The sequence below is a fragment of the Cinclus cinclus genome, chromosome 4 (assembly GCF_963662255.1).
Source record: "Cinclus cinclus chromosome 4, bCinCin1.1, whole genome shotgun sequence".
NCBI classification, from domain to species: domain Eukaryota; kingdom Metazoa; phylum Chordata; class Aves; order Passeriformes; family Cinclidae; genus Cinclus; species Cinclus cinclus.
Genome location: NC_085049.1, coordinates 15300254 through 15325247, shown reverse-complemented (window position 1 = coordinate 15325247; position 24994 = coordinate 15300254). Strand labels below are relative to the sequence as shown.

The 24994-nt window shown below is 46.6% G+C and overlaps 1 protein-coding gene across 2 annotated transcripts in view; it reads right to left on the bottom strand.

The window, feature by feature from the left end:
* The window catches only part of FRMD4A (FERM domain containing 4A), a 190244-nt gene that overhangs the window by 109582 nt on the left and 55668 nt on the right, over positions 1-24994 (bottom strand). For both annotated transcript variants that reach the window (XM_062491677.1, XM_062491676.1), the window contains exon 2: positions 10776-10841. In XM_062491677.1, the coding sequence (XP_062347661.1) occupies positions 10776-10841 (66 nt within the window). The remainder of the gene's footprint in view (positions 1-10775; positions 10842-24994) is intronic.

Here is a 24994-nt window from a genome sequence, read left to right as displayed (position 1 = left end):
TCCAGTATTATGGCCGACACAAGTGCCACAGGCAGCCTTGCTGTGCTTGCAGTGACTGCCTCACTCCACCTCCAGGCACCCAACTCAAGGCTGTGCTGCTGTCAGCAAGCTACTGCAGCCCCAGGGGAGGAGGAGAACTCGGGGACATAATCACCCAAGAGAGAGACAAATCCATTTTGACTTCATAGAGCCCAAAGCTTCCCCATAAGTAGGCACTTCTCCAAAATAAAGACAGAAAGGACCACGAGCCACACACTGGGAATATGGCAAGGGTTGAGGGTTGGAGATTTGCTCTATCACTTGAGGACAGCATTTTGCATAATTTCCAGAGAGAATTGTCTTAAAAACATTCCTGGGCAAAAGCAGATGGAATGGATTGGGACTGTAGAGGGAGAGGTGGGATAAGCAGGGCTGGGGAGCACTCAGGTCTCCCTCAGGAAGGGCAGCATGGTCTCCTTGCATGCCTGTGTTGCCCATTCCAAGCCTCCTGCCTCCTCTATGTGGTTGCAGGAGTCTCCTTTTCCTCCTGTGCCACGGGCAGTGGGCAGAACGAGCCCCAACAGCCTTTGCTGGTAGCACCATGGTGCCAGACCCAGCTGCTCTTTGCTTTGCTCAGTGTCATTGCCAGATGTGATATTCAAACATGTGGCTGTGCAAGCACACCTGAGCTGCTCTAAACCACCTGGTCTGAATCCATTGCTGCAGGCAAACTGCTCCCACCTGACACCATGCAGCCATGGCCAGCTGCTGCTTTGGGTTACCTGCAGTAAGGGAAAGGAAGAGGAAATAATTTCCCAGTGAGACAGTTAAGACACTTTTTGCTCATTATGCAGAATGCCCCTGAGCCCAGAAGCCTCACTCATGGCCAAAGCTCTCACTGTGTCATGCTGAAGGAATTGCCTTTTGGTAGAAACTTAAGATCTTTTGTCTAAGTTGTGTCCACTGAGGCAAAAAGGGAAAGGGAATAGAAAACAATTGTCTATAAGATGAGTAATTCAGTTCAGACAATCAAGCTGATCACCCCTTCACTAGCAACCTAGCATTTGTACTGCACAGCCTGATGGCAGCAATAAGGGGAAAGGCTCCATCCTGAAATGGTAGCTCCAATTGGAAATGCACCTTTGTTACCTTTGCATGAAAGCAAATCTGCTACGCTGCCTCATTCTTCATTTCTCCTGAGCTACACTCCTCTAGATTGTTCAATATCTCCTGGAATCATCTCTGGTACATCTGTTACTCTTTTTCAAAATTACTTGCTCAGACCATGCTATTAAAAAAAAAAAATTCTATTTCTACTATCTTCCAGGAGGCAGCTTCTATCTTGTGCCACATTAAGCACTTTCTCACCTGAATTTACTACTTGTGTTTCTTGTCCAGCCAGGAGGATGTGAAAGGAGGACCTGGAGCCACAACAGGGCTGATATAACCACACACAACCACCCACAGTGTGAACATCTATGAGAGAGATGATTGCAGAGAGTCTTTTGGCATCAGAGGAGAGCAAGGGGCATGGCTCATTTCAGATGATCCCTTTTAGGATGAGCTCAGCTGGGCCCTACAAGTGCCCTCCTCCCTCTACCACCTCTGAAAGCGTGGCACAGACACCCACAGTTTGTGCCTTAAGTTAAAGGAGGTGAATCTCACCACTGCCTGCTGTGGAACACATCAGACAAGCCAGGGCTGGAGGTGAGGGATGGGATGTAGCACCAACACAAGGGCTGCTCCACCATGAAAGAGCTGCAGCAGAGAGCAGGAGGAGCTCTGTGAATTTCAGCCTCATCGTGCTGCTGCTAAACCTAATTTACTTCCACTGTTGAGCTTGTTGGTGCCTCACAGCTGAGGAGATCCTGCAGTTGCTTCTGGAGGGGGGAAGCAAGGCTGGGGGACCTTGGCTTGAGCAGCATCTCACAGGATACAATGACATATTTCACAGCCACTGCTGGACACTAGCAGGTTGGTCCAGACTGAACAAAAGCTCCACTGAAGCCATGGAGCAGCTGAGCCTGGCAGAAACAATAGTGAATTTTTGAATTTCTCCCAAGTAACTATGAGTGAGATGTTTTCTCTGTAACAGACCCATTAGACGCTGGGTGTGCCATTCCTGTACTGGTGTATGTGGTGGGAGGTCAGCAGGACAATTTAAATTGCTGATGCTCTGCAAAACTTCAGGAGTTACCTCATAGGAAAGGAAATAGCTTTCTTCCTTCATCAGATGTTTTAGTGGGATTTTCATCAGCCCTCCCCGTCCCCACCCCCCCCCCCCCGTAATTTTGAAAAGTTCCAGGTGTGCTCAAAATTAAGGGTTTTTGACAAATTTTAGCCGAAGAACTGCAAAAAATCATTAATATCTTTGCCCCCATTTAGCCAGCTGTAAAGAACATCCAGCTCTCAGCATATGCAGTATGAATAAACATGTGTCTTCAGCTTATCTCTCTCCTGACAGCTCATGGATAGCTCTCCAGCCTGTATTAGTTTAAATGCAATTTATTCTGGAAGACTGATAATAGGGGTATTGATTACGCAGGCCTTTGGAAATCACACCCTCATTTCACTCTGTGGAGGGCAATGACTGCCATTCCCAGTTCATTTTCTTATCAGGCTGTGAGCACTTTGCTGTGGGAATGTTTCTCCTGAGGCTCCTCAGTGGCACCTAGCAGACGTGCAGGGTTTGGTTACAGGGGTCCTAGGGCACGCTGGGGAACCAGGCAGCTCAGAATGAGAGGAATATGCAGCACTGCTGTACCAGGGAAGCATCCCCCCTCCAATTAACTTCCTGAAGACACAGAAGTACTTCTGCTCTTGGCAAGGCTAGTCCTGACCCAAGCATGCCCAGGGGACACTTTGCTCCCAGTGACTATTGCCCCCTGCCTCCACCTGTCCCAGCTTCTGCTGATGCTCCTCCCATGCCTACACTGAGGAACAAATCTGGACAGGCTGAACTATCCCTGCTGGGTTTCATTGATTTTCAGGCTTGCCTTTCCCAGACACAGCTTTGCTCTCTCTAGAGCTGCTTGACCAGATTGACCTTGGGTGCATGGCAGATCCCCTTGGAGGCTCCCTGTGTTCCCTGTTTGGGCTCACTGTTGATCCCTGCCTGCAGCTGTGCACCCTACTTGACCTCTTCAAATCCTGCTCCCTGTGACCCTCACTGATGTGCATGACCTGCTAGCTTGCTCTGCATAGCCTGCCTTACTGGAATGTTCTCCTCTGGCAGCTCCATCCCTTGAGTACTGCCTGTAGCTGTGTTCATTCTCACCCACGGTGAGCTCCGGGGAGCCTGGAGCACCTAGCACACCTGGGAGCTACTGAGCCTGGACCAGCACCACTCTCTTGTTCTTAATGGAGCCAAGCCAGGGTGCACAGCAGAGGCTCTTCACCCCAAGTTTCTAAGCCTGGCTCAGGATTTCCCTCTGAGATGCTAATTCTGCCTCCTGTCCTAAATCTTTGGAGTTCTGCTCTCATAATCAAGGGCAACCTTGAGATTATCTGCTTTGCCACCGTCACCCTGCCTGAGATCCTTCTGGCTCCTAAGATGAACTCTCCAGCTCTGCACATCAAAATTTTTTATTTTCTGCCCGTTTTCTTGTATTTCCATTTCCCAGCAAACACTCCCCTCCAGGCTTGACTTCTGTAGACTTCTGAGTTTGCTGGAGCCTAAATTGAGAACTGAACCCCTGAGATACAGCCCTACAGTCTGACACCAGAAGTTCTGTAAGGCATGGATGGCAGTGATGGATACTGTTTGAGAGAATTAGAGGCTCTACAGAGCAGTTCAACAGAGGTACACCTTGGAGGCTGGAAGGATAGATTTGGGGGCACACCTGGCTCTCCTGGTCCATTTTTCATTTATCCATTTACCTGGTCTAAGACAACATCTAAGTACTGTACAGCAACTGTGTCTGCAGGAGGTGTGCTGACTGGGAATGCTCCCAGCACCACATTCACCTTGGAGCAATGCTAAATGTATCTTTTCTTGGTAAACAGACAATTTTTCAGCAGAAGAGCTCTTAGCTCACAGCTCACTGGTTGCCCAGACATGGATTGCCCATCCAGGGTCCCACCTCCCTTTTGGTGCAGCAATCTCTCCTTCATCTCTCCCCATCCCATGGTGACCAAGCCCAGCCATATTTTTGCAGTTTGCAGCTGTGCTCAAAATGATCAGAAGTTTCAAACAGGAACCTGGGAGGCACACAAAGGCCAGGATAAGTATTTTCTGTCAAGAGAGTGGCTTCACACTCTTCATCTGTCCTGAGCCACAGGCTGCGAAGGGGCAATTGTGTGCTTTGCCCCAGTGGTAGAAATCCCACTTCAGACACTGCTTGGCAAGACCCTTCTGAGTCAATTGAAAGCTTTGGACATAATTTTTTATGTCAAAGATATTGAAACATCCAATTTTCAATTTTGCAAATACTTACTGAGCTGGACTACGGTCTAACTCTTGCTGTAGTAAATCAGGATTTGTTTCTGAAAGAAACCAGAGTCCCAACACTGCAATTTGGGAAAATAAAGCCTCCTTTCTAGAAGGCATATTTGAGCCCCCTTCAGCTCAAACTCATTTTAAATTATGATCCAAATTCAATGTTTTCACATTTTCTCACTGAGAGCGACTGGATCCTGCCAGAACCCTAGTAGAAAACTCCACTCAAATTCAGCCTGGTCTCCAGTTACTTGCTGCCTTACAGAAAACATGCTTTTTTATTTTGGAGAGGAACAACATACCACCCCACAACCTTCAGTGCCACTTAGAGGATAGTTATCAAGTCACTTCTGAGCTTTTGCATGAAGCTGAAGGAACATTTTTCAGTTGCTCCAGTGCAGGCATGGAGAAGCTGGGTGGGAAGAGAGGATGCAGGGATCCTCCTCAGGCACTCACCAAGGGCAGCATAGAGCCCATCCCAGCTCTCCATGCCCAGCAGGACATGCCCTATAGACAACTTCAAGAATATATTCACTGGACAGCTCCTGCAGGGGTGTAGGGAGGGCAGTGGGGCTGCAGGGCAGTACTCACCCCCGTGCTCGCTCCCAGCCCAGCACTGGCTGACACTGCCTTCCACAGGGATGGTTAAAAACGCCTTTGGAGCAGAGCCTGGTGCTCTGCAGGGACTGCAGCTGCCTCTCCCACATGGCACAGACAGCTACTGGCACCCAAACATCTCCATTTACGGTCAGGGCCGTGCAGCTGCATTTCTGCATCAGCCCTGGAATTGATGTTTCCAAAAGGATCCCCAGTTTTGGCAGTGAAGCAGGGCTGGACCCTATTCTTCTGCAATTATTGTGGCTTCCCTGGGGAGACTGAGGCCATCCTGGGGCTTGTTTATCCCACACTGAGGATGGGATATACTGCTGGTCCTCATGCAAAACCTGTATCCACATTTAGGCAGCTTCTCCTGATGTAGGCAGGTGCCAGCCTCAGCACCACCTAAAGGGGAGCCCTTGGCAGCCCAGGTAACCACCCTGCTCATTGGCATACAGAAGTGAGGAAGTAAGAAAACATGGGTAAAAATCCCCATGGATTGCTATTTCCTGATCACAAGCAGTACTGAAAATACTGCAAAAACTATAACAGATTCTTGGGAGGAGAGTGGACCATTTTATTTCTCCCTCCAGCCATAATTAGTGGAGCTATTGCTCTCAAAAGGTGCCATTGCTTCCCTAGGACAGTGAGCCTCAGGCTGGTGCCAGCGAGGCTGATGCTAGAGGAATGAGGGGCACTGGTGTGTTCCAAACTGAGCATCTCCACTGGGATATCCAGGCTGGTGACAACCCTCCATGTGGCAGTGAGTCAGCAGCCCACAGGGCACTTTGCCAGCCCGGCACTGACTCACAGCTCCAGTGTCTCCCAGTCTGGCTTGGAGGTGTTCCTGGGGATGAGATGCTGCACCATGACAGGCACATGGCAAACAAATCCTGGGCTCCTGAAATACTCTTCACTCACTCAAAGCAGAGCTGGTTTTGAGCAAGGTGAAAAGGGATGCTCAGTGCATCCCATTAATTTTGGCTGTGCATGTACACATATCACTGCTAATGTGTGCACTTGCACATTGCACTTGCATGGCAGCTGGGAGATAGAAATGCTGCAAGAAGAGTCACTCAAGAAGTGTCAACATGGGTGTATAGGCGAGTTAATCACCAAAACACCTATGGGTGGTGCTGACCTCCCCATCTCTCCCTGGCTCTTCCAAGTCAGGATCAGTGTTTCCTGGAAAGAAATTGCCCAGTTTTTTCCTACAATCAAATTGCAGAGCTTTCAGACCCCACAGACGGCTCTGATACAAGCCTCAGATGAGCTCTATTTCTGCAATAGCTCCTCCAGAGAGAAAGAATTAGGAGGCTTAACACTTTGGGATGACAGTTGCCGGAGCTGCTGTCAGATAACAGGCACTGCTAGCCAGTGCAGGAGCTGGGATCGAGCCAGGCTGCCTGATTCAGCCATCCCAGAAAAAAAAGGCCATGTTTATAAAATCCACATGAAAAGGAATGAATTGCCAATTACAAAAATGTCTTTAAATAAAGCAACACAAACCTTTCATGTGCAGCAGACAAATGACACACGGTCACCGGGAAATAATGTAACAGGGAGGCTGTGAGTGGGGAATGGAGGAAATCCATTTTCCAGAAGTATGGAAATGGACTTGCTCACTGAAAAAGATTAGCTGGATAAACCCAAACACTTTAGAAAAAGAACTGTCCTGGAAACTAAACATGCATCATACAGAAACAGGAAAAAACCCCCAGACTGTAAGATCCAAAAAACCACCCTCTGCTCCTGCTCAGAAAGAAAAAACTGTCAAAAAAACATGCTGTGTAAACTTGCCACACACCCCAGATCTTCAACAGGCATTTATCAAATGAAACACACACCAAATGCAACTCTTCTGCTTAATCCCAAGTCAAACAGCCTTTGAGTTTCAGACCCTCAGGAAGAGATTTCCATATGATCCTGCTCTGTCTCTGTTTATGATTAGCCCTTCTAAATTTCAGCATTTATCTGACAAAACACATTGGGGATGGTTTTCTTTTATCCACAAAGCCTGTGTTTCTGCTTTTCCTTAGCTGCTGCAGCACCACTCTGCAGCTGCTTCACTTGGGAGGGCAAGACTTCAGCCAAGACCCTTTGACTGAGTAAAGCCAGGATGTCTTTCCTGGTGATGGTAACCACAAGCCCTTGCATTATGTGCCAACATTCACAGAAGGGGTTATAAATGGTGCCTCTGGGCCAAAATCTCACTTTTGGGGTACGGTATTACAAATAAAACCTATATGCCTGGTGGGTCCCACTGGCAATAGCTGTGTGGCCTGTCAGAGGGGTTTTCGCAGTTTTGGGAATTTGTGGTGTCAAAACATTTTAATCTGGCCTGGCAGAGCTGTCACACTGAGCCACTGCTGATTCTTGCAAGCAGAAGCACCAATTCCACTTGCTGTCCTCCTGCAGCCTGGGGTATGGTCCTCATTACCCACCAATTGCTACGTTTCAAATAACATATTCATAATGCCCCCCTAGTCTGATCACAGCTAATTCACAGACAAAAAGGGAGTACATTTGCTTAACACTCTGCTTTTTGCAAACACCCTGATTGTTCCCAGATGTATCTGGTTTTGCCCAGCAGCACTTCAGGCAGGATAGGAAATAATTTCAGCTCCCCAGAGTCACTGGCCAAACCTGTTTCAAGATGCTCCAGGAGCCCTCCTGTATCCCTTTGAGGGAGCTGTACCCAGCTCTCTCCTTCAATCCTTCTCCTTCTGCTGTTTTCTTTCTACACCAAAAAGGACTATCCCAAAGATGATCAAAGGGCTGCAGTATCTCTCCCATAAAGAAAAGAGGGGAGAGCTGGGGTTCTTCAGCCTGGAAAAGAGAAGGTTCCAGGGAGACCCCACTGCAGCCTTCCAGTACTTAAAGGAGTCTTATTAGAACGAGAGTTACTTTTTTTCATGGCAGACAGAGATGGGAGAAGGGGGCACTGTTTAAAACTAAAAAAGAGAGAGATTTAGATTAGGTGTTAGGAAGAAATTCTTTACTCAGTTCTAGTGAAAGGCAGCTCTGCCCATGGCAGGGGGAGTGAAACCAGATGATCTTTAAGATCCCTTCCAACCCAAACCTTTCTGTGATTCTGTGATTCTATGAAAATACAGCAGCAGGATCCCTGAACCCTGCTCCAGGCAGAGCACCTGATACCTCACACACAAGCACTGCAAGGTGATGTAATGCCAGATCCAGATTAGGCTGTTATTTTGATCTTGCCTGTGGAGAGAAATCAAGTTTACTGATTACCAGTGCTCTTTCCTAAATGCTCATAGAAGTAGAAAAGCTTCCAACAAAGGTTGAGGTTGGTGAAAAGGAGGAAATTTCAGATGAGAATTTAAGAGACTGACTCCTGAGCAATTCAAGCCAATGCAGGTCTAGATCTTGAGGCCCAACAAAGCTATAGAGGAACCTCTTCATGGTAAAATCCAGCAAACTAGCCCTCTGTTCCAGCCCATGGCAAGACACATGCAGAAAAATACAGCTTTGAAGTGACAGCCCGAAGCTTGGGCTTGGATGAACATTTTATTTACAGCTTCTAGCTCAATTCAGCTACAAGATAAGGTAACACTAACAAAACCAACTGTGCTCAGAACTTAAAAAACAATTTTTATCTGAAATCTCACGGTAAGATACAAACAATATGGGTCAGCTGCTGAGATTTCCCCTAGCAAAGTGCATGTTGCTCCCAGAGGGAGCCCAGTCCCCAGGGACAAACAGCTGCTCATCTTGTTAAGCTCAGCCCACTCCTGCTGAGTGGAGCAGCTCCAGGACCAGCCCAATGCTGGTGGCTTTGCCTGTGCTTTACAGACAGGCAAACCAAAGTGGTGTGCCCATGTCTGCAAAGAGTATCAGTACTGGAGACATCCTCAAGTCCAAAACATCCACTTTCCTCTTCATCTGCTCCACCTAAAAGTGATTTCACTCTGAACTAGAACCTACCTAACAGCATTGTAATTAAGCCAGAAAAGCATCTGAGATGCCTCAGTGGACATTCCTGTACATATGGGGCACAGGGGGAACTCAGAGATATGAGTACTGCATGCAGCAGAGATTATTTCTGTTTCTGGGCATGAATTTTTCATCATCACCCTCCTGGCTTCCCCCATTCACACATTACTTGAAAACAGCAAAACGATTTGTTGTACTAATAAAATTCAGCCATGGGTCACTTGCAAACGAGTTAGTGTGATTTACAGAGCAATTTGCTTCCTATATTGATTACAAGGAATTCCATTGAAGGTGTGATCAAACACTTAATATCACGTGATACCATTTCTGCTCCCTTGGAAGTGGACACGTCTTCCCACACCAGCCTCCTTGGCTGTCATCTTCCTGTGTTTTTTTAGTGTCATTGATCAAACCCCAAATAAGTAGGTTGGCCAGGGCAGCTTATGTAGTAGATTTCCTGCAGTATATTTTAAACTGTGATTATTAATATACTGAGCAGTGATTTAGTAGAGCTTTCTCCAATAGTACATTTTAATTTTTAATTGAACTAAGAAAAATTAGAAAAGGTATTTAGATGAAATAGGAAGCCAAGTGCTTTGTCCTTGTGATGAAGGTGACTAAATTTCCCCCCAGCCAGCTGCAAATTATCAGAGAACCTGGTGCAGCCTGTGCAGAGACCATTGGTATGGTGTTGGGTTTGCATTAGTCATCCTGATTTAGCTGCTCTCGTTCCACCACTGGCCTGACTCATGGTTATCCAGGCACTCTCTGAACACACTGTGTGTCAAGGCAGCTGAGGGATTTCACCTCCTAGATGACTATGTGCTTAAAAACCACTATCCATTAACAGTTTTGTAATGGTATTTTTAAGCAACCTTCCTGAAAGCGAAGCTGAATGTGCTTCCGGCGATTCAAGTCTCCTTCAGCCATCCCCATTCAGGTTTGCTGGCACTGGGAAGGATCCTGCCCCCTTCCATCTTATCAGCTGTAGCCAGGGCATTTGGGTGCTATGGGAAGTTTCATTTCCTGCTGCTTTGGCTGCCTGTAGCTGCCTGTGGAAGCCTTTGTAAAAGGAAAGACATTCTTCTAATTCTTTTTATTAACCCATTGGGGATCTCTGAGACAGGAACCAAAATTGTCAGGAAAGTGTAAGATGCTACAGCTATCACCAGCCCATCCTTACAAAGCCACCACCAGACTCTCATTGTTTCCAGTCTTCCTTCTTTTTTTTCAAAAGTAAAAAATAAGGCAGACGGAATGGACTTATTTTAATACATATTTGTGTTTGACACATGAACCTACAAGAAATGCCTGCCTGTGGCATGACCACCACAGCATCTTCTCTTGCCGATCACATTCCCTGTGCAGGTGGGAGCACGGTCACACTCCTGTCTGCTGTGGAGCCCAGCACTGAAACCCAGCAATTTAGGATGGCAAGCAGGGAAGCTGGAGGTATTTTAAGCAGATGCAATGCATTTCTCATAGATAAGCAGAGCCTCAAAAGCATAGTTAAAAGATATAACAAAATGTCAAAAATGACCAGAGGTGCTTTTCTATCTCATTGTCAGGGACTGTGACAGTTTTGGCACAGAATAAAGTAAAAATATGTCTTGAATTAGTCCTTCCCACAGATATGCCTTTGCAGATCCTTCCCAGGCAGCACTAGTGCAGCTTCCCTGAGCTCTGCAGGCAATCACAGCATGAAGCTGCTGAGAAAACCAGCTGAGAACTCTTTTCTCTCCCAACCTTGGTGAAAACCTGTAGCTGTGGCAAACTATCAAATGATGAAACATGCAGATCCTACCTGAACAAGGAGCTCCAGCTTCCTGTCATCAAGGAGGTGCACTTGGCATCTTCGACCCTCTGTCATCTGCAAGAGAGAAGAGGAATGTGTGTCAGAGTGCTTGATGCTACGGCTCAGAATGTGGCTGCTGGCCTCCCCCAGCACAAGTTGGAGGCTTTCATTCAATGCAGTCCTTCTGGTTTGTATTTACCTATTTATTTTTAAATTAATCGCCCTTCTTTTAGCACCAGGCTAAAGAGAAGGCTGGAAGGAGAAAAAGAAAAGCTGTCCTGGTAGCTGTCATGGAGCGACGTCTGGTGCCTGCTTGGATGCAGCTGCCAGGAGGGTGTTCCAGGGTGTACAGTGGGGGCATGGGGTGGTTTGCAGCACAGGGCCCCTGATGTTTCATAGTGAAGCCTTCAGCTCTGCAGCTGGCTTGGCTGGCAGAAACATCTAGGCAAGTTTCCCCAAGCCCCTCAACAGCAGTGATTCAGCCATGCCATAGGTACTGTGGAGACAGGCTCCTCCCTGGGCTGTGCTGATGCTGCTCCCTGGAGGGGCACCAGGTGCTTGTTTGGCCCTGAATCCTGAAATGGGCTTGTCCTACTTGGAGTATCCTATTTAAGATGTACCACAGGAGCCACTTGTGACATCAATGTACGGGTCTAAAGGTTTTTCTTCACAAGAAGTTTGTTACAACAGTTAACAAATAATATTAATAAAACTATTATGTGTATGAGATTTATATGACATTTCCAAGGTGCACAGTTTGGGACCCTAAGAAATAAATGAGCTGTGGTCTGAGGGAGTTCCTCTACAGTACATCAAGCCCTCTCTTACACAGAGCACTATGAGTGAGGAGCAGTTTTGCTTTGCAGAGTTACAGATCCCAGCTCAGTCCTACAAAGCCCTTCAGAGACAGGCACAATCCCACTATCTGTTAATGGGATATGGGCAGCCTTAAGCCTCTTTGGCTCTTGGAAATTCCTTTCTCAGCACGACTTAGGCAGCTCCCCAGTGTGGGCATGCCCTACAACACTCACGCACACCTGGACCCATGTAGGCACAGACCCAGCACAGCCCCAGCACAGCCCCACAGCTCAGTTTAGCCCCCCAGCGACCCACCACCCCCACCCAAGGCACCTTACTGAGCTTTGCATAGATCCCTAGCTCAGTTTAATAATATTGCTTGCCATGGTGAGTCCTAAAGCATCACCAGAAGGGAGCAGAGAATCCACAGGATCTGGTGGGGGGCGGTCATAGACTGCTGGAAACATGAGTGCTGCAGCATCCTGGGCATTCCTGCCCTCATCAATCACCTCTGCTCACCAGTGCCAGCTGAGCTGAGTCCCTGACACAAAGCTGCCTTGCAGAGAGTGGGTGGTGTGCTTGGGGGGGTTAACTGAGGACAGCTCAGCTTTCTGCTTCAGCTCTGTGGGTTAAAAATCAGCTGCTTCTGTGGCTGATGGGAGCTGGATGTGCTGGCATCCAGGAGGCAGTGGTGGATGCTCCAACATCAACTTTGTCCATTCAAGAATCCAGGCACTGTATGGCCCTTGTCACAGGATCTGCAACCTCAGCCATCTCCAGCAGCATCACCCTCGTCCTGCTGTCTCAGCACAGGAACCCATCAGCCTCTTCTGGGTGCTTCTGTCCTCCCTCTTGACAGCTCTGTCCCATATCCATCTCTCCCTTTCCAGACTGAAGTGAGTCTTACCCAGCACCTTCCACAAAACAAATATTCAAGTAATCCAACAACTCTATTTTACCTCAAGCTGGCCATTGAAGATGCATATTTTATAATGAGAGAACTTCAGTCAAAATGAGCTTTTCCCTTCAACTCACCCACAATTTACGATTCTGGAAGGTACAATCCCTAAGATTCACACAGAATTTTCCCCTTTTTGTTATTCACATCAATACATCTCTGAGTATCCTGCATGCCAAATAACATCAGTTTCCTTGTCTTCTTCCATCAGCACAACTGGAGCCCTGGCATTGCAGCCAAAGGAAAGCCTTGTAAAACAGGACTTCTCATAAATGCCAGCCAGTTACCGCCATGGCAATAAATTGTCTTACGAGAATTTCCTCCAGTAAGAAATGATATGCAAAATATAGTTTCTCCTAAGGTGTATTACTCGGTGAGCAAGATTTTTCACTATTAAACAGCTTTCAGCTCAGTTGTAAAACTATGCCAGAGGCTCATAGAAGGTCTTTGCACTGGTTACTCCTGCTTGGAAGAGTTGTGTGGGTCATGTTCACATAGGCGCAGGGAACCAAAAGCTTCCTTCACTGGGCTTCCCCAGCAGATAGAACTCTCAGTGCCTGAGCTTTGACATCTCCCTCATCTTCTTACTGTCACATATCCACTGTATCTCCAAGATGGGCAATATGCACCAATATTCCAGCTTTAACATGAGTTTACCCAAGGCAAGAGATAAAGCAGTGAGTTTATCATGTCAATGGCAGGGATGGGAACACAGTCCAGCTTCTGGGTGTTATACTCCATTGGCTATAAAAAAGTTGAAATATGAATAAAAGAAGGTGAAAGGGGGAAGAGGGAGCATTTTCTGAGATGTCTGACTTTGTGCTGTAGTGTTTCAGCAAAGTGCTTTCTTCTTGTGCAGAGGTTTTTATCTCTGTGCTTTTCCAGCCCAGAGTTTCATAACCCCTTGGTGCTTTCACTGCTAAAAGAAATCCCAAATGCAAACAGCTGGGCACATGAATAAATATCTGAATAAATCAAAGTTCTGAAATGCAGCACATGATGGTTGACTAATTGAAAGGCATTTCATGAACATCCCTTGAAGCTCAGCAGGTCCACAGGTTGGAGATGTGCTACAGCATTCCTTCCTCCAGCCACAGGGCTTTTCATTTGCCCTAGAAATGAGCAGTGCTTTCCAAGAGAATAGAAAAGAAGGTAGAGACAGGCTTCCCACTTGATATAAGCTAAAATATGATGGTCCTGCTCTCCCTCCTCTCTGCTTTATTATTCTACCAGGTGTCTGAAGCTCACACCACGTGCTTTTTTGCATTGTTGGATCAATACAAATTCTGCTAGTTTGTCAGAGCAAGAAACACGAACATTTCAAAGCACAGTGAGAAGGCCCTGATTTAGCACAGTCTGTCTGGGTAAAAGATGCTGCCTCTGATGCTGTGCAAATTGGCTGCTCAGCACTCTCTGCTGCACTTCCATGCATGGGGCTGTTGCTGGCTCCTGCAAAACCAGTCAGGGAATGCTTTCTACTTCCCTGTGGAATCAGAGAAGGGAAATCAACACCAAAGCCCTATGGATGGGAGCAGGAGGTCACCAAAATGAACTGAAAGTACCAGAGTTTGGATGGAGGGAGACCACAGGACTGAATGGAGGTTCTCCTTTCCCAAGGCTCTTACCCAGAGAAGAATGGGAAGAACTAAGCTAAGATGAGCTTGAACTAAAAGGAACAATGGCATAGCTTTTCCTTCACCTTGAAAAAGCAAAATGCCAGCAAAGTGATGAGAAACAATGGTTGAGCAGACTTCCTGACAGAAGAGGAGGACACTTGATGTGGAAAGGAAATGGGAGTTCAATCCTGATCAAGTCCTGGTTTTCACAGTGAGCTCAGTGAGATTTCCCGTACCAACACAATCCCGCGCTTGCCCTTCTGGAGGGCAAGATCCCTCTTCCCTAACTCCAGAAATTAAAAAGCCAAGTTCAGCCTAATAGTTGAGATGACCTTGATGCTCAAAGCAGAGAGAACACTCAAACATTTTCAAGTGAGGTGAGACAGTTCCTGGTGGAGTTCCATGGCTATTCCTGCTGCTCACTCAGCTGCAGCTCTGCCAGGATGCTGCATCCACACCAATCCCTCAGATTCCCAAAGCTTCTCAAGACATGTGAAGAGGTGGGACTGTATTACACACTCCTGAGTCTAACAGTTCACCCATATGGCAGTGAGCTGCATGTGCTGGGTGTGAATATGGACCACGAGCATCTCATGGGCCAGACTTAACACAAACTCAGACGGAAATTATGCACCAAAATGCAGAACACATTTTTATCCCCAAAAAACAGCTCAGTAAATAACTTTTTTTTTCTGAAAATCTGCCATTTCTTTTAGTGCCTGCACATGCAGCATGACCCCCCAAGTGCTTGAAGAACTGAGCATGAGTGCTTTTAAAAAGCTCTGTCATTTACATACATGAGTATGTAAAGACTAGGGATAATGTATCTTCAATACCCAAACACAGATACTGCTTGTAAAGCACATGAAGACCTGAAGCAATGTGTTTGTGTGACTGAGGAGCTGGAGTAGTCTGCAGGAGGGCTGACTGTACACAGGGCATGCATTCATTTTCTGCTCCTTGGCTTCTGCACCTTGAGGATGAGAAAACTGATCCTGAGTTTTGCAAAATGTTTTGAGGTCCATCAGTGACAGCAAGCACTGACATACATGTTTGTTTACTCTAATACAGACATGCTACAGAAAGGAAATCTGTCTTGTGGTTACTCATGGGATCTTCTGAATCACAGCTGTTTTTCTCAAGGAAAGGGCATTTTAGTCACCTTTATCACAAGACTTTAAATCTCCTTTGGAGGCTTCTACCCAAATATTTACACAATGGGTTTCCTAGGAAGGCAGGCTGGGGTTGTTTTGCTTTGTGCCATGAAGTGCTCTGATGACTGCCCTCCTTTCTATTAATCTTCACTGTTAACTCAAACATTGTCTCAGAGGATCCTATAAACTGTCTGTGACACAGCCCCAAAACCTTCCCAACACTCAGCTAATGTGTACACCCAACATTTTGTCACTAAATTATCACAACTGCCCACAGAACTGCTCCAGCAATGCAAACAGCCAATGTGATGGGAGGAAATGGCTCCAAAGAGAATCTTTCCCTTTCAAATTGAAAAAACCCTCCTGGTGAAAGTGCTGTCACACTAAATAACTCAAAGGCACCAAATGCAAATTCTATTTACAATGTTGGTTCTATAAATATCCGTGGTACGTTTCATTAGCCGGTGACTGCAGGAATAAAGAAGAATACAGCATTTTCTTCCTTGAATCACATCAGAAATTATAATTGGAGGCAGAATCTTTCCTAAATGCTCACTGCCTGTACAGGAGGCAATTACTGTGCTGAATCCACAAAAATCTGTGTCACTCTGTCCACTGCTTGGACAGAGCTGCTGAAAGGAGATAGGGAGAGATGACAGCCCACTGATTACAGTAAACTCTTAGATTAAACATCCTGCTCCCACTTGACCACTTCTTACTGCCTTCTCATCCTGGCAACTCCTAAGCTTGTTGAGAGAGGAGGGGAGGAAAAGCAATGTGTTTTTGACATCTGCACAGCTTTGTGCATGTGGCAGCACTTCACTTTGCTGAACTGGGTCAGTCTGGCAAGCAGCTGTCTGTCGCACTGACCAGCACAGCTTCTTCCTATGCCTGCATCCATCTGCTGTCTCCTGTCCCACACTCACACTTCAAGACCCTGAAGGAATGCACTGTCTTTCTTTTCACGCCATGTGTTTGCAGAGCATCCTCCCCATTGCTAGTCTGCATCTGCACCGAATAAATGTTACTGATGGTGGCTGGGATGAAGATGGCTGTGAGACAGTGTGCAAAGAGCTGAGCCATGGGGCTGACCCTTGACAGGGACCTGGGAGAGGGGACATGAGGAGGAGGAGGAGCATTGGCTGGGCTCTGCCCTTGGGGCTTGCTTGTTTTTACAGTCATAGAATCACAGAATCATTAAGGTTGGAAAGACTTCCAAGAACACCAAGCCCAGCCTTCAACCAAACACCATCATGCCCACTAAACCATATTGTGAAGTGACACACCTACTCATTTTCAGACACTTCCAGGGATGGTGACTCCACTTCTCTGAAAAGCCTGTTCCATTGCTTAAGTGTGGTCCTTTAGCTGTGACTCAATGGGAAAAATACTAAATGAAGAGGAGGAAGATAACGGTGGGGGCAAATCTGTCCCAGCCATGGGGCTTGCCCACTGCCCTGCACTGGTGACCACATCACCATGGTCTGCAGCACTGCTCATGCCATCCTCTGGTCCAAGCCCTAAGCCCTCACACATATTCACTTCCCTGCTCTTCCTTCTCATTAAAATGGGCAATATCTGAGGCATTTGTGTCTCAGTGGCTTGAAGCTCTGAGGATGTGAGACAGTCAGGAGAAACTGTTGCTTCTCTATACAGTCTTCATTTCCACTGTTTATTTCCACAAGTCTTTCCTAGATAAATGGTGAATAGTTTGTGTTATTGTTTTATTCAAGAGGCAGAAAAATTATTTCAGTTTGGCCCATTACTCCTGGCTTGTGAGCAGTAGTGCATGTAGCCTGTCCTGTCTGCCAAGGTCAGCAATCACAAATGGTTTGGGTTGGAAGGGATCTTAAAGACCATCTAGTTCTAGCCCTTGTGCCACAGGGAGGGATGCCACCCACTAGATCAGGTTGCTCAGAGCCTCATCCAACCTGGCCTGGAACAATTCCAGGAATCGGGTATGAAGAAGTAGTAACCCATTGGAGAACATTTTGTTGTTCAAATTTGTTCATGTTATTATTTCTTAAGGGAATGGTTGTTTGGTACTCTGGAGCAGGAGAAGTTAGCTGTAAGCCCAGTTGTTTTTTCCCCTGGGAAGGGTATCCCAGCTGTATTCTCAGGCATTTGTCACCTTCTAGTAGTACTTTGGTATGAAAACCAAGATGTTGCATATTCAAATAAACAGGAACAACCTTTTAAGTGTTCCATTTCAAGGGAACTTGGTAGAAAATGGAGCTTTGAAGCTGAGAAGAAAGGCCACAGAAATATAGTGTAGATAAGGACAATGGTGATATGAAGAGAAGTAGCCAATGGCTGATGCATAACCAGACTTCACCTTCTCAACCAGTGTAGATTTCCCTGTTATAGAAGTGCTTTGAGGCTCTTTGAATACATGCACAGTCCACAGCTGGATTGACTGTCCAGAAAAGAGAAGGTGAAAACGATGCAGCACCTCCCACAGGGTGATAGCACCAGAGGAATGTATTGTGTGCAAGGCCTTTGGCTTTCCCTGCGAGCTTCTTTATCCCAGTCCTTGAAAAATTAATGTCCTTTCCAATGAATTAGTGAACAGAGGAAAAATTGTCAAAACCATGGTTACAGATAAAGCTCTTAAAATCCTCACCTACCCCACAAGAAGGGAGTGGAGCTTGACATTGCCCATAGGATGGGGGATCTGCACAGGCGTGTGTTTAAGAGGGGTTGCACCATTAAGAGTGTGTTTAAGAGTGATGCAACCATTCCTGCAAAGGCTCATGTGTCAGGAGACAGGAGAACAGCTTCAGTAATTAGAAAGCAAGAGTCCTCCTCGAGAGGGGAGGTGAGATGGTATGAGCCATGGTGTCCCCTGTTGGAAGCACCACTCGAACGGATGGCGCGACACAGCCATTGTGATGGGACAAAAATTAAGGCAAGCTACAGGCTGAGTGACCTGGTGACTTCCCTGTTTTGTCTTAGGAGCTGACAAAAGAATTCCTGGCCGGCCCAGGGGCTCCTCACTTCCTCCACGCTGTGCTTTCCAGACTTGCTTAGGCTCAGCATCACCAAGAGACATCTGCACAGGTTATTTTTCATGCTTCCCCTAAACAGCACTCAGCAAAAATGCTCTGATTCAGCAAAGCCCATAGCTGTGTCCATAAATCCCCTTTATTTCAGTGTGACATAAGCGAGTGTTTAAGTGGCTTACTGTATCAGGGCTGAAATGAAAAACCGTCTCCTACGGTCCTTAAGTCCATTTACAACATCAAGCAATAACTCTCAGGCGGACTTTAAAGCCAGGAATGCCACGTCTTAACCTCAAAACACTTGCTACTTGAGCCATGTAGTCAAAATGAAATCTAATTCCAGCATCACGTTTTAAACCAAGCAGGGCATTACCCAGCAGATGCCTAAATTACTGCTCTGAGTGTGGCCAGCCTCGACAGCCTGATTTCAGTTATATCCTGAGATAAGAATGTCCTTTCCTGGACAGACCGGCTTCCTCACTAGAATGGAGGCTGTGCTGGCTTAGGTCACGTATTGTTTTCTTTCTTGAAAATAATACAGATCAAAATCTTTTCAAATACAAAGGGAAGCAGAAACTCTTGCACCCTCCCTGCCTTCTGATGTTGAGGCAGGAGGAGAGGGCATTCCCAATGCAGACTTTTTACTATGTTTGACTCCTCCGCCCCTGTAACTCTTCCCTTCCCTTCCCTTTCTTGGCAAGGAAATAAACCATTTGCCAGTTTAAAAATATACCAGCTTCCAAGAATTATCCCTATTATTTACAAGGAGGAGTGGAGAGTGTAGGAGTTTTGATATGGTTAGTCAGATCATCCTCTGAGCTCTGGAGCTGAGGCTGACCACAGGGAGGTTACACAGTCTTCGGTATTATTTATTATTTTTAGTCTAGAGTATTCTCTGGTCACAGATGTCTTAAACCTTACAGACTTGAAACCCCTTCTGCACACAGCAGAAGTGTGTTTTGATAAACCTTGACTCAGATGGTCAGTTGTGCAGGTGGTTCAACATGGCCACCTGCTTTGGGCCAGCATTCTTAGGTCAATTTGAACATACCAGAGCTGTTAAAACTTTGCCTCAAATTTGAATCTTGTAGCTGTCTCCTCCACTTTTACTTTGGAAGCCTATGTTGGTCCTACAGCTTTTCTTCACGTGAAGCATGCTGGCTGCTCCCAGCAATGGGTAAGGGAATAAAAAATAAATAAATAATAGTGCAAAAGAGGCAGCCCAGCTGCTCCTCCTCCCACCAGCTTGGGGCTCTTCTCTGCTGGCAGCACTATCAGGCAGAGGAGTTTTGAATGAGTCAGGGGACGGGGCTTCCATCCTCTCTCAACAGACTTCCCTGCACAGCCTCATAACCTGGTAGATTAGCTCCTGCCCGGAGCCAACACCAGGCCCTGGTGAGAGAGGAAGAGCTGCAGCCCTGCTCGGAATTCCATCACTTCTTACAGAGCAAATGATGAGCTGTTCACATTTATGGCATCTCTGGGTCTGGTGAAACCACTTGATCCATATGAAATCATTACAGCCCAAGGGCTGCATCCTATGGGAAGTGGAAGGGGAATGGCAAGGGCAGCCCACAGCCTCATCCCACCTTATAGACCCTGGGACTATTCATCCAGACTATGCTATTCCTCTGCATGCCAAAATAATGCCCAAAGACTGAAAAACTGCCACTATCACAAGAAAGAAATATGGCAACAATAGTCCCCCTCACCTCTGTTAATAAGACAACAGGTAGACAATCTTCCTTACTGCCAACTTCCCAGTTAACACCCAAAATATCTTGCCCTGTACGTAATTTCTCCTGATCCAACTCAGCTCAGCCAAACTCTGTGAACATCTTTATTTGGTGAGCTTTTCTTTTTTATTTCCCCCAGGGTTATTTTTTTGATAATAATCCCTCTAAGGCAAGTTCTGCAGTTTCATCCCATGTTTGCACATTGCATAGGAGAGCTGTGATCCATCATTTGGCTTGCCAGTCCCTAATGCAGCCCAAAGAAGTAAATATCAACAGCAGAGCTAAAATGGGAGGCCCAGAGGGAAAGAGGATAAAGGATCTCTGGTGTTTTTTCACAAGGACAAGCAGAGTGGTCCTAGGACAGGTGCTACATCAATTTTTGAGCATAGCTGTGTTTCAAGAAAAGCAAAATATGCCTTGGAAGGGTCTTGCTTCCCGTGGAAGAACTCTGTATTCACTCAGTTTGCTATGCACAAAGGACACAGCACAATCTAAGGGAAAATGATCTAAATTATCTACGAGGGAAATCCTTTACCAATGAAGGACTTTGAAGTCTTTTATAAGTCACATCAACTTTCTTGTGGGGGACTCCTGGTCACCTTCTGGTTCATTCCCTACTATATTCTGCAGCAAGCACTGTGAGTCATCATAGTATAATAACCATGTGGAAAAAAAGTACATGGCAAGAGGTTATTGTTGTTATTATTATTATTATTACTATTTTCCCCAAAGGTGTTATCATGTCTGTTAATCTCTCCTACACCTGACTTTTTAAATTCTTTGTAAACACTTATAAAATTTTAATTTTTTTACAGTTTCACACTTGAAACATGGCATACTTTCAGCAGAATGTTCCAGATATCACCTGTTTGTGCATGCAGACAGGGTGTAATTACATGAGAGCATCCAAGCCTTTTGGGAACACATTTGCAGGAGGTTTCGTTTAGTTATAGAAGAAAACAGGACAATTTATTTGCTATTGAAACTAATGTGATTTGCTGGAGAAAAAAAAATCAATGTGGGTTCATAAGAAGATAACCAAAGTGACCCAAGGCAGTGGAATTGATAGTATGTGTGAAATATTTTTAAAGGACAAATTAAGATTTATGGTTTGAAGTGTCCTTTTAGTGCTCAGTGAGTGTTTTGTACCTACTGTATCACTAAGCCTTGGGAGGTGTGAGTGGTGCTGGCCTGATCAATGGAGCCAAGGCACTGGGCAGTGCATCACTCAGGTACTGTAACAGAGCAGGTCAATAGAGAGCACTCAGCAGTGTTATATATAACACATAATAGAAAACACACTTACCAAAGTCATTCCAGATGTGAAAGAAGAAAAAAAAAAGCAAAACTTTAATCTGTGTACAGAACTGCTGGTTTTTGGTTTTTTTTCCTCTTCTTGTTTTGAATTACACTCCAAGGACTGATATGCTTCCAGTGGGAAAATATGTCACTGGGTTGTTTCCAGCCACTGCTAATCAGCAGGTCTGACACACATTTGATGTCCAGAGCCAGGGCTGTGGCTGTGGCTGTGCCCAGTCTGGGCAGCCGCCAGCAGTTCTGCCTGAGCAGCAGCAGCTGACAGGGTCAGTGCAGGGTGGGCATCATCCCCCAGCTGGGTTTCACTGGCAGGACAGGGTGAGATGCAGAGCACATTGAGATGACAAGCAGCTGACTCATGCTCAGAGATGCAGGTGTTTTCAGAAATCAGTGCTGCTTGCAGAAGTCTGGTTTGACCCTTTCTGTTCCCACTTTGCTCCTGAGTGCATTGCTAAGCAGAGTTGGGGCTGCAGGGCTGGGACTTCTCCCATGGGCTCTGCCTGCACACCCTGCGTGAGGGGTATGAAGGGGTCCCACCTGCCTTCTCTGGTTCTGACAACTCTGATGCTGAGCACTTGTGTGTCTGGTGAGGCCCAGAGCTCAGACTAGCCCCACTCAGGGCTCAAGCAGGGAAAACTACTGTCAGGACACAACCTGTGCTTTTATACCTCCATTCACTACTTGACTAATGCCAGGATATTGCATCACCTGTATTGAGAATTCTTTGGTTATTGGTGCAGCAAGACCACGTTGTCTCTGGCATCAGGGCATCTTACAACATACTGAATATGGACATAGGAGATCTGGAATACACACCTCAACACAAACCTGTTTTTTACCATATGCCTCTGCTTTTTAAGAGCCAGGGAAGGGTGTTTCTTTCTGGAAGTAAACCCAGCAACTCTTTAGTACTATGAAGAATCGATGCACAAGAATTGAGGATGGGAAGAGAAGAGGGAACAACCTGATGCAATGTCTGCAAACTCAGCAGCTGGATCTGATACTCCTGAGCTCTAATCTCCCAGGATTCAATAGATTCAATACCCACTTTGGAGCAGACTTCTGCCATGTTCACAATCAGCTGTGCCTGTGAGAGGGGACTGAGGAAGTGAGGACACAGCCGAGCACCGCTGGATTTGCAGATTTCCCTCAGAACTGCCATCACCACATCCAGAACATTTCAGAAGGCACATTCCATGGTGCAACACAGACGCAAAGTGGACTCAGTGCTTCCTGCCAGTTCTCCCTGGTCTTGGTGAGGAACAAGTCTCTTTTCCCAATTCCCAACACCTCCTGCAGCACAAGCCCAGGTGACACCTTCATTGACTGCATAACCACCCCAGCAGGGATGCAAAGCATCCCAGGGAGCCAAGACCACTTCAGATATAACTTTTTCCTCTTTTGGATTTTGCAGTTCAGAATTGCAGAAGATAGTGGAAGTCATCTTCCAAATATATTTTCCAGCATGCTTCCACACTGGGGGAGGATGTGTGTATGCACAAAGGAAGCACTGTGTTTGATTACACATCCCCTAAATCATCCCTGTCCCCTTGCGTGCCCCATTTCACCAGGAAATGAGTGTATGAGCACACACGTGGCAGCCACGTGTAGGGATGATGGGTGTCTTCACAAAACCCTGGGTGGGGGTAGCCAGGAGAGACATTCCCCATGCACAGCAAGGACAAGACCATGTTTAAATGTGGAAAAAGCTCAATCCACACTTGCCTCTCTAGGACAGGTGCCACATTTCAGCTTCAGATTTCGCGCCGCCTTTCCAAACTGCTCAATTGATGCAGCGGTTTTCCATCCCCTGCTTGTCCTGCATAAACACAGGGTCAGTCTGTGGCTGCTCCACTATCTGCAAAGCACTTCCCTGCATGAAATATTTCAGCTGGGAAGGATGGGATGCCAGCAGCGCTTACAGCGTGTGTGGTACAGCTGCAGCCACGTTCAATCCCACACGGCCAGGAAACCCAAACAAGGGTGGGTTTATTTTGATTGGGAGATCTGGAGGCTTCCAAGAAGAAAAATAAATAAATAAATAATCTAAACACACTAGAGCCTGAGCCTAGTGGGTTGGCAAGCCCTACAGCCATTGTCAAAATGTTAGGTGTTACGTGTGGAAGTGTACATGCAAAAGGATTTCTCTAGCCAAAATGGGAATATCGACCTCTTTTTGGTTTGCAGCTTTCCAGGAGATTACATTGGACCTTTTTACAATGAATTTAACTTGCCTACCTTTTTTTCTGCCTCAATGACTTTTCCCAAAGATGACTACACTAAATCACACCTCATCCCACCAGTGCAGGCAGAGGATAAAAGATCATTTAGCTACCCGCTAGTGATCTTTTCTTGAGGGTGGGGATACAGTTGGTGTTCCACACCATTCTGTGAAAATGTCACAGAGAAGCTCAGGACAACAGCAGAAGCATTGCCTCTCTGTTAGGAAAGGAGCAAAATGGGTTGTAAACAAGAACACTGTTGGTGTCACTGGAAATCAGATGGCCCCAGCTCCTCTGGCCTCCTCTGCACTTTAAGGCTGGGCAAGAGCTGAAGTCCCACCTCACTTCACCCCACAGAGATTCACCCAGGGTATCTGGCACCAGACTTGGGGGCCTCAGAGGAGTATCACACAGCCATGAAGCAGAGATGCACTGGTAAGGGGAGGTCTTGTACTTTTTTTAGCAGGCAGCCTACTAGAGCCGAACACAGGCAAGGAGCAAACCTTCAGGCTGGCATTGACTTGTGAGTAGATGGAGTGCAAAGGTGACTTGGAGCAGAGGAGACAGGATCAAAACTTGTGTGCTTGCGATTCATCAACATGAAAGTGCTCCCAGAAGCTCAGAACTGATCCAATATCTATCTGGGGTCCCCTTTCAGTGTCAGATCAGAGAGAAAAGCAATCAAAGTCATTTTTGGTCCTTGACAAGGTTCATGAACAGAAAAGAAGACAGGGGCTCCAACTCGTGCAGCCTCACAAAACTGTAGCTTTCTAGGACATGGCACATACTGAGCTTTACAGGAGGGCTAGGGATTAAGTTTTTATAAGTCTGGGAGCAGAAGAAATATCAGTGGATGTTGTCAGTTGCAGTGGTCCCTGAGGCCATGCTAGGCAATGCACTGCTGGCTTAGGGAACCTGAGAGAGGCTGGGACATCCTGGGATTTGGAACTGGAGGAGGCTTGTAAGCAATTCCATCACAGCTTAACCTTGTCAGACCTTGCTGCCTGTTGGGCTGCTGTGCTCTGCTTGTACTGGGGCTGCAGGGCAATTCTCTTCTCTGGCTGCTGGAAGGAGCAAGCCAGCAAGGATGACTGGAGATTGACATTGCTGAATGACCTTGGGAGCCAGCTGTGCACCCCATCCTGTGATGAAGTATGGGGATCCCAGGGAGCTTCTGTTACCTGCTCTTATAGCTGATCCCATAGCACGTCCCCCCAGCTTCCCAAGGGATGGGCATTTGTGGGATGGCTCCCACCTAGATGGAGATTCTGGGTGCAGCTCAGAGAACCAGGCACCTTGATTTCCTCAAACACAGAGCATTTTGAGTAAAACACACTCAAGTTTCCTGAGACCTGAGTGCAAGTGTGGCCCCGTGTGTGACAGCAGCCTTTGCTTGTCCCTGCAATCCAGCTCACAAGAAGTGGG